The sequence below is a fragment of the Anolis carolinensis genome, chromosome 6, assembly GCF_035594765.1.
Source record: "Anolis carolinensis isolate JA03-04 chromosome 6, rAnoCar3.1.pri, whole genome shotgun sequence".
Taxonomy (NCBI): domain Eukaryota; kingdom Metazoa; phylum Chordata; class Lepidosauria; order Squamata; family Dactyloidae; genus Anolis; species Anolis carolinensis.
The window spans coordinates 71,699,619-71,709,656 of NC_085846.1; the positions used below are offsets into that span (position 1 = coordinate 71,699,619).

The 10,038-nt window shown below is 43.3% G+C and overlaps 1 protein-coding gene across 2 annotated transcripts in view; it reads right to left on the reverse strand.

Annotated features, from left to right (window-relative positions):
• cmtm8 (CKLF like MARVEL transmembrane domain containing 8) overlaps nt 1-8,383 on the reverse strand; it is a 32,982-nt gene extending 24,599 nt beyond the window's left edge. Inside the window, exon 1 of one of the 2 annotated variants that reach the window (XM_003215666.4) lies at nt 7,895-8,377. In XM_003215666.4, the coding sequence (XP_003215714.1) occupies nt 7,895-8,077 (183 nt within the window). In that variant the 5' untranslated portion in view covers nt 8,078-8,377. Of the gene's footprint in view, nt 1-7,894 lie in introns of both variants that reach the window. The other variant, XM_062983939.1, reaches the window with a different exon arrangement.
• Between the last annotated feature and the right edge of the window lie 1,655 nt (nt 8,384-10,038).

Consider the following 10,038-nt stretch of genomic DNA (forward strand, 5'->3'; position numbering starts at 1 on the left):
GAAGTCAGCAGTCAATGACTAGTTCTGACCAGAGGAGACCAACTGTATCAAATGTTGAGTGGCAGGTCAATACTTACATAGATTATTGACTCTGTAAATCTGGTCTAGGTATGGTTAGCAACTCAATTTAGGACGAATATTTTAGCTTTGGGCTCAGTTTGATTTGAGTAATTTATGGGTAATTGCTTAAGAAGTATTTTCTATTACTGCACACATTTGTGTGTTGTGCGCTTAGTTGTCAGAAGTGTGTGTACGCGTGTGTGGTACATTTAGCAACAACAGAAAGCACTCCATGGTCTCTACTTGTAAGATTTTTGGCAGAACACCACACTGAAGGTGTGGCAGCTAATGAGTGTTACAGAAGAGAGCGACCTCCTGATTATTGTACAGAGCAGGCTTTTGAGCCTAGGCCCCTTAATGTGTAAATAACCTGCTCAACAAAGGCCAGAGGAAGGGAGTGGAGCATTGTTACACTTACAAACAGAACTATGTGGGCAGATCTTTTCAGTCACATAGAGTTCCCAAGAAAAAGGCGAGTCATAGCCTCCCTGTGGGAGTTCACTGGAAATATTTTAGATGAAAAGGTAAAAGATATTAGAGCTTTAAAGCAATTCTTGTTCCACACAGGTGGCGAACAAGACATATTACAGCAGAGGCTAAGGTTTGCCTTCACTGTTGCTAGCCAAAAAGTGTTATGCTTCAGTGTGTAGATCAACTATCATCATAGGGACTAAAAACACTATTTCTAACAGCTTTCTTCTAAATCAGTGATTCCCAAACGTTGGTCCTCGAAAGGTTTTGGACTTCAATTCCCAGAAGACCCAGCAGACTTGCCTAAAACTCAGGAATTCTGGAAGCTGAAGTCTAAAACCACCGGAAGACCAACGTTTGGGAACTACTGGTGTAGACCTTGGTGCAAAGGTTAATAAGATTACCCACTGTAGCACACCACATACAATTGAAATGCTGCAGAACCAACACTAAGAAAATTAGTGTTACACTAATATTGAAGAACTGATTATAAGGGAATTAAATTTACGAGGACAGGCAATCATGCAGGCTTTATAGATATGCATGATCTAAAAGTTGCTTTTTAGGTAGCGGCTCCCGGAAACCCACTAGGCAAAAACTCAGAAGCCTACTATACCATGACTCACAGAAACCCACCTGCCATGCTCACTGAGGGAGTATGAAACCCTTTCCACACAGCTGAATAAAAACCCACATTTTCTGCTTTGAGCTAGAATATATGGCAGTGTGGACTCAGATAACCCAGTTCAAAGCAGATATTGTGGAATTTTCTGCTTTGATATTTGGGGTTATATGGCTGTTTCGGAGGGCCCTAAGATTCTGTCATCCCCAAAAGTAATACGTCCAAGTGCCTAAACCACATTGGATTATGAAGAAACTTAGAAAGAAGATGGCATTTAATTTCAATCTACATAAAAGCTACCAGAAGCCCTATTCAGGTATCCTGTGCATATAATATCATTATAAACTAGGGAAGAGCAGGGGATGCATTTACCTTATCATCTCAGTTCCACCCATCCATGTCCATGTGTTGTATCTATGGGAGAATTTGAAAAGGAGAGTCCACACAATTCATGCAAACTTTCCCAGTAAAGCCTTCGACAATACATTTCCCAGTAAAGTTAGACTATATGACCCCAACGTTGAGCTAGTGGGAACCCATCTGTGGTGAGGAGCCAAGTTTAAGAAACAGTGTCATACAGTATACTGGTCATTGTCGTCCAAAAAGTAAACTACAGTAGAGTCTCACTTATCCAACACTCGCTTATCCAACATTCTGGATTATCCAACGCATTTTTGTAGTCAATGTTTTCAATACATCGTGATATTTTGGTGCTAAATTTGTAAATACAGTAATTACTACAGAGCATTACTGTGTATTGAATTACTTTTTCTGTCAAATTTGTTGTTAAACATGATGTTTTGGTGCTTAATTTGTAAAATCATAACCTAATTTGATGTTTAATAGGCGTTTCCTTAATCCCTCCTTATTATCCAACATATTTGCTTATCCAACGTTCTGCTGGCCCGTTTATGTTGGATAAGTGAGACTCTACTGTATTTAAATCTTAGAGATTGTTGTTTTATATATATGTATGGTGGAACCCCGGTGGCGAAGTGTGTTAAAGCACTGAGCTGCTGAACTTGCAGACCGAAAGGTCCCAGGTTCAAACCCCGGGAGCGGCGGGAGCGGCCGCTGTTAGCTCCAGCTTCTGCCAACCTAGCAGTTCAAAAACATGCCAATGTGAGTAGATCAATAGGTACCACTCCAGCGGGAAGGTAACGGCGCTCCATGCAGTCATGCCGGCCACATGACCTTGGAGGTGTCTATGGACAATGCCAGCTCTTTGGCTTAGAAATGGAGATGAGCATCAACCCCCAGAGTCAGACATGACTGGACTTAACGTCAGGGGAAACCTTTACCTTTACCTATGTAGTGGGTTAAACCCTTGTGCCAGGTAGACTGCTGACCTGAAGGTTGGGTTGCTGACCTGAAGGTCTGTCAGCTCCAACTTGCAGGGACATGAGAGAATCCTCCCAGCAAAATAGTAACACATCTGGGCAACCCCTGGGCAATGTCTCTGTAGACCAGGGGTCCTCAAACTTTTTAAGTGGAGGGCCGATTCACAGTCCCGAAGACTGTTAGGGGGCCGGACTATGATGAAATAGTCCAAAATTAAGATTGTTGTAGTTGTGTGCCTTCAAGTTATTTCAGACTTAGGTCAACCCTAAGTCTAAAGTTTAGGATAGAGGCCAGGTCAATGACCTTGGAGGGCCGCATCCGGCTCATGGTCCTTAGTTTAGGTACCCCTGATCTAGACGATCTCATAAGACCATAGGTAAACAAAGAGACCTCCAAAGACCATCTAGATGGTTTCTTAAGCACATAGGCAAGGAAAGGGGCCCCCAAAGGCCATCTAGACAAACTCATAAAACCATAGGTAAGGAAAGGGACACTCAAAGGCCATCTAGATGGTCTCATAGGACCATAGGTAAGAAAAGTGACCTCCAAAAGCCATCTAGATGGTCTCATAAGGCCGTAGCTAAGCAAAGAGAACTTCAAAGACCATCTAGATGATCTCATAAGACCATAGGTAAGCAAAAAGACCTCCAAGACCAGATAGAATTAGGTCAACCCTAAGTCTAAAGTTTAGGACAGGGGCCAGGTAAATGACCTTGGAGGGCCGCATCCGGCCCCCGGGCCTTAGTTTGGGGACCCCTGCTGTAGACGGCTGATTTTCTCACACCAGAAGAAACTTGCAATATGTTCTCAAGTCACTTCTAACATGATTAAAAATATTATTATTATATGTCTTACTGGTACAAATGTGTTTTTTTTAGAGAGACACATCCCACAATTCTGTTACAACAAATAAATATTTAAGTATGACACACTGATGTCTGAATCCTGTTCCCTTGGAGATTTGTTTCTTCCCCTCCTATTTGGTTGTTACTAATGATGGAAAGACAGGACATTGAGCCATTTAATAAGTACAATAAAACATGGGTTGGTAACACAAATGCCAGCTGTGACACAAGTAGTTTACACCCAACTTAGATTACACTACACACGCCTGATAACAAATTATTCAGAACACTTCTATCTCTCTCCCCAGCTGTTCTCTTCCAACAAAACATTCTTGGAATGGATTCCTGAGTGATAGCTGCATTCCAGGGCAGCTTTCCTCCTTTTCACTACCCAAAGCTTAAGAGAAGGAGATTGTGGCCACCGGAACAAAAGTGTTTGCATAGGATAAAGTCTGCCAAAATGTAAAAAAGGGGTCCCTTTGCTTAGTTACTCAGCATTCACCTGACACCAGGATTTCAGTGTAGCCTCTGGTGATCCATTATTCACAGCAATCATCTCTTCATCTTACACCAGCATTCACTATTTAGTCCCTTTTGTTTCAGCAGAACTACAGGAAGTCAGACCGGAGATAAAAAGCTCCTCCGGGCTTTCATTAGGATAAGCTGAGGAAATGAACTACCCTCCATTGACCAGGACATCTTCCAGCTCTGCCCAAAGGCCTGCCTGGGTTGAATGATTTCTCTACAAAATGAGCGAGATAAGGTTTCTAAGGATGGCAGTGGAGGGACAAATGCACAAAGGTGACTGGCTGTTAGGAATTGTGGGAGCTGAAATCCAAAACACCTGGAGGGCCAAAGTTTGCCCATACCTGAGCTACACTGTAAAAATGATGCAATCTGACACCACTTTAACTGTGATGGCTCAGTCTATGGAATCCCAGGATTTGTAGTTTTACAAAGTCTTTACAAAGAATGCTGGTGTCTCAGCTACAAAGCCCAGGATTCCACAGCACTGAGCCATGGCAAAGTGGTGTCAGATTGCATTATTTCTACAGTGTAGTAGATACACCTCTGGTCTACTTATTACACTTACTATGCAAAAACATTTTTTGCAGTAGAGCAAGAGTGGGCAACAGCACCCCTTCAAACTGGTTATTGGACTGCAACTCCCATAATTCACTGACAATGCTTAATGGGACTGGTAGACCTGTAGACCAAAGCATCTAGATTAAGAACACTGTCATCTGTTAGTAGGCTGTTGTCCATTGAAATATATGTCACAATAACCATAGTCTTTAAGGTGTCTCTAGTCTAGACTTTTTCTAATTTTTTTCTGGAACTGAGCGATGCAGCTACCTCTTTGGAAATTACTCTAAGCCCTTCCTAGATCCTGAAACAAGTGTTCCATTTGTTGTTTGTTGTATCAAATTTCGGGACCTATTTTCAGTGCCTTGGAATTTTGAAGCACAATGAGCTGACATCTGAACATGTACAGGATGCTGGTCTTCTAATCCTTCAGGTAATGAATGCAAATCACACATATTAGATATTCTTAACTCTCCGCGGTCCTCCTCCTCTGTTGTATATATACATTTTTTAAACTTTTCAAACACTTTTAATACTGAGGTTCACTCCTTTTGGTGAGAGATACTTGGTCTCCTACACTGTCATATAATCCAGACTATCAAAACTGAAAATCCAGATTATCTGCTTTGAACTGGATTATATGAGAACTGGATTATAGCCGCTTTGAGTCCCCTTCAGGGGAGATAAAGCGAGGTACAAATAAATATAATAATAAGTCTACACTGCCATATAATCCAGTTCAAAGAAGATAATCTGGATTTTATATGGCAGTGAAGAAAGGGCCCTAGATGTTGGGAGCTACATAACTCAACAATGACAATGGCAACTAATCCATGTAGGAGTCGCAGGACTTCCTTGCCCCGATCCTATGTATTTAGAGTCCATTTCTTGCATTTCTTTGACTAAATCTAGTCTGACCAGAAAGGACTCTTCCACACAGCTGTATAAAATCCACATGGAACTGGAATATATGGCAGTGTGGACTCAGATAATCCAGTTCAAAGCAGATATTTTGGATGATCTGCCATGATATTCTTGGTTATGTGGCTGAGGGCCCTTCCACACTGCCATATAACCTAGAATATCAAAGCAAAAAATCCCACAGTACAGTAGAGTCTCACTTATCCAAGCTAAACGGGCCTGCAGAAGCTTGTATAAGCAAATATCTTGGATAATAAGGAGGGATTAAGGAAAAGCCTATTAAACATCAAATTAGGTTATGATTTTACAAATTAAGTGCCAAAACATCATGTTATACAACAAATTTGACAGAAAAAGTAGTTCAATATGCAGTAATGTTATGTTGTAATTACTGTATTTACGAATTTAGCACCAAAATATCATGATATATTGAAAACATTGACTACAAAAATGGCTTGGATTATCCAGAAGCTTGGATAAGTGAGACTCTACTGTATCTGCTTTGTACTGATCTGAGGGCCCTTCCAAACAGGTTCGATATCCCAGGGTCTGATTCCAGGTTTTCTGTTTTAAACTGAATTACAATAGAGTCTCACTTATCCAACATAAATGGGCCGGCAGAATGTTGGATAAGCGAATATGTTGGATAATAAGGAGATATTAAGGAGAAGCCTATTAAACATCAAATTAGGTTATGATTTTACAAATTAAGCACCAAAACATCATGTTATACAACAAATTTGACAGAAAAAGTAGTTCAATAAGCAGTAATGCTACGTAGTAATTACTGTATTTACGAATTTAGCACCAAAATATCACGATGCATTGAAAACGTTGACTACAAAAATGCGTTTACGTCGGATAAGTGAGACTCTACTGTAGTAACAAGAAATTTTTTGATAAGATTCAGTTTGTCTGGTTATGCTGGTTTGTGATGACAACTACTGTACAGTATATAAGAAATGTTCATTTTTTTGTTCAACAATAAATGTGAATTCTTCTTCATGGAAAAATAAGACATCCCCTGAAAATAAGACCCAGCACATCTTTGGGAGCAAAAATTAATATAAGACACTGACTTATTTTCGGGGAAACACAGTAGTAAAGCATAACAGAAACAACAGCAAATCAGTATAGAATCACTTACCCTGTTTCCCCTAAAATAAGACATCCCCAGAAAATAAGACCTAGTAGAGGATTTGCTAAAATGCTAAATATAAGGCCTCCCCCGAAAGTAAGCCCTAGCAAAATTTTTGTTTGGAAGCATGCTCGCCGAACAGAACACGAGAGCATGCAGGATTGGTAAATGTACGTACCGTAGAGTGTTTGACATGGAATTAATGGTAGTAACAAGAAATTCTTGACAGGATTCACAGTTTGTCTGGTTATGCTGGTTTGTGATGACAACTAATGTACAGTATATAATAAATGTTCATTTTTTTTGTTCAACAATTAATGTGAATTCTTCTTCATGGAAAAATGAACAAGCCCTATGAGGAGAACAAGCCCTATGAGGAGCGGCTTAAAGAGCTGGGCATGTTTAGCCTGCAGAAGAGAAGGCTGAGAGGAGACATGATAGCCATGTACAAATACGTGAAGGGAAGTCATAGGGAAGAGGGAGCAAGCTTGTTTTCTGCTGCCCTGCAGACTAGGACACGGAACAATGGCTTCAAACTACAGGAAAGGAGATTCCACTTGAACATCAGGAAGAACTTCCTCACTGTGAGAGCTGTTCGACAGTGGAACTCTCTCCCCGGGGCCGTGGTGGAGGCTCCTTCCTTGGAGGCTTTTAAGCAGAGGCTGGATGGCCATCTGTCGGGGGTGCTTTGAATGCGATTTCCTGCTTCTTAGCAGGGGGTTGGACTAGATGGCCCATGTGGTCTCTTCCAACTCTACTATTCTATGATTCTATGATTCTATGATTCTATAAATAAGACATCCCCTGAAAATAAGACCTAGAGCATCTTTGGGAGCAAAAATTAATATAAGACACTGTCTTATTTTCGGGGAAACACGGTATGACCATTCCACAAAGCTGTATAAAATCCACATTGAATTGGATGATTTGGCAGTGTGGATTCAGATAACTCAGTTCAAAGCAGTTATTGTGGGTTATCTGCCTTGATATTCTGGGTTATATGGAAAGGCCCTTAGTTAGATAATATAGGATTTTATTCAGCTGTGTGGAAGGGCCCCAAGAGAGCATCTATACCAGACATAGCAAACTTCGGCCCTCCAGGTGTTCTGGACTTGAACTCCCATAATTTCTAACAGGCGAAGCTTGCTGATGTCTGAGCTACACTGTAGAATGAGTGCTGACTGACACATCAACTGCCATGGCTCAATGCCTTGGAAACGTGGGTTTAGTACAGGAACGGGCAAACTTCGGCCCTCCCGGGGTTTTGGACTTCAACTCCCACAATTCCTATCAGCCTACCAGCTGTTAGGAATTGTGGGAGTTGAAGTCCAAAACTCCGGGAGGGCCGAAGTTTGCCCGTGCCTGCAGTAAAGCCACAACACCAAGGACTCCTTCGCGTGAGGGACTCACAATCTCGGCCACCATGAGGATCCCGGGCGGCGTCCTGAGGAACTCCTTGTCGTAGGCGAGGCTGCTGGAGCCCGAGGGGAAGCTGGCGGAGAAGGAGCTGGCGGTGGTGGTCACCGGGGGCGAGCGGGACCGCTCCTCCTCCGGCGAGCGGCGGGGGGCTTCGTGAGGTGGCGGCGGCTCCATCTTCAGCCCACCTTCTTCCTCCTCCTCCTCCAGCCCCAGCCAGGGCCACGCTTCTCCCAGGCGGGAAAGAAAAACTCAAGGGGGGTTTTTTGTGGAGTCAAGGGGGCAGAGCTGCAGGGACTGACTGAGGGAAGAAGGCGGGGAGGGGAGAGGCCGCTTTCCTTGCCTCCTCCCTCCGACTCCTGAGTCCATAAAGAAAAGAGACCTCCTCACGCCTTTCCTCTCGAGAAAGCGCCTCTCTTCCCTCCTTCAGTTTTCTTTCCCGCCCTCCTCACTGGAAGAAAGCGCTCTGAACAACTCTTGCGCGTTTCCCGTGTGCTTTGAAGTCGCAAACTTAGGACCTTCTCCTGTGTGTGTGTGGGAAGGGATGGCGTCATGTAATTGGGGGGCACATTTGATTCTCCTCATACAGTAATCTTAGCCAAAGGGGAAGCTGTGAGTTTTCCAGGCCGTGTGGCCATGTTCCAGAAGCATTCTCTCCTGACGTTTCGCCTGCTTCAATGGCAGGCATCCTCAGAGGTTGTGAGGTTTGCTGGAAACTAGTCAGGTCTCTCCTGCCAACCTAGCAGTTCGAAAACATTATTATTATTATTATTATTATTATTATTATTATTATTATTACAGTAGAGTCTCACTTATCCAACATAAACGGGGCAGCAGAACGTTGGATAAGCGAATATGTTGGATAATAAGGAGAGATTAAGAAAAAGCCTACTAAACATCAAAATAGGTTATGATTTTACAAATTAAGCACCAAAACATCATGTTATACAACAAATTTGACAGAAAAAGTAATTCATTACACATTAATGCTATGTAGTAATTACTGTATTTACGAATTTAGCACCAAAATATCATGATGTATTGAAAACATTGACTACAAAAATGCATTGGATAATCCAGAACATTGGATAAGTGAGTGTTGGATAAGTGAGACTCTACTGTATTAAACTTTATTTGTACCCCGCTAGCATCTCCCGAAGGACTCGATGCGGCTTACAAAGGCCAAGGCCTCAACACACAATATAGCAATACAAAACAAAAGGCAAATTAAAAACAATTAAAACAGTATAAACCACAAGCAATAACAATACACTAAAACACAATAGAACTGGGCCGGGCCAGAGTAATGGGTACAAGATTAAAAGTGCTGATGTGACAGGTGATATATAAGGCTTATAGGGCAAGTGCAGAGTGCGATATGCGATCTTAGTTCTAATAAAGTGCTTATGGGACTTGGTATTGGAGATTTCCTATTAATCTGGGAAGGCACATTGGAACAGCCAGGTCTTCAAGTTCTTCCTGAAGACTGCCAATGTAGGGGCCTGTCTGAGATCCTTGGGGAGGGTGTTCCAGAGTCGGGGGGCCACCACAGAGAAGGCCCTGTCTCGTGTCCCCACCAACCGCGCTTGCGACGCAGGCGGGATCACGAGCAGGGCCTCTCCAGATGACCGAAGTGAACGCGTGGGTTCGTAGACGGAGATGCGGTCACGGAGGTAGGATGGTCCCAAACCGTTCAGGGCTTTGTAGGTAAGCACCTGCACCTTAAATTGGGATCAGAAAATAAATGGCAGCCAGTGGAGCTCCTTGAACAGGAGGGTTGACCTCTCTCTGTAAGGGGCCCCAGTTAGCATCCTGGCTGCCACTCGTTGGACCAGTTGGAACTTCCGAGCCGTTTTCAAGGGCAGCCCCACGTAGAGCGCATTACAGTAGTCCAGTCTGGAGGTGACCAAGGCATGGACCACCCCGGCCAGATCAGCCTTCGCGAGGTACGGTCGCAGTTGGCGCATGAGTCTCAATTGTGCGAAGGCCCTCCCAGACACCGCCGACGCCTGAGCCTCGAGCGTAAGCGATGAATCCAAGAGGACTCCCAGACTGCGGACCTGTGGCTTCAGGGGGAGTGTAACCCCGTCCAGCACAGGTTGCCACCCTATACCCCGTTCAGGTTTACGATCGACCAG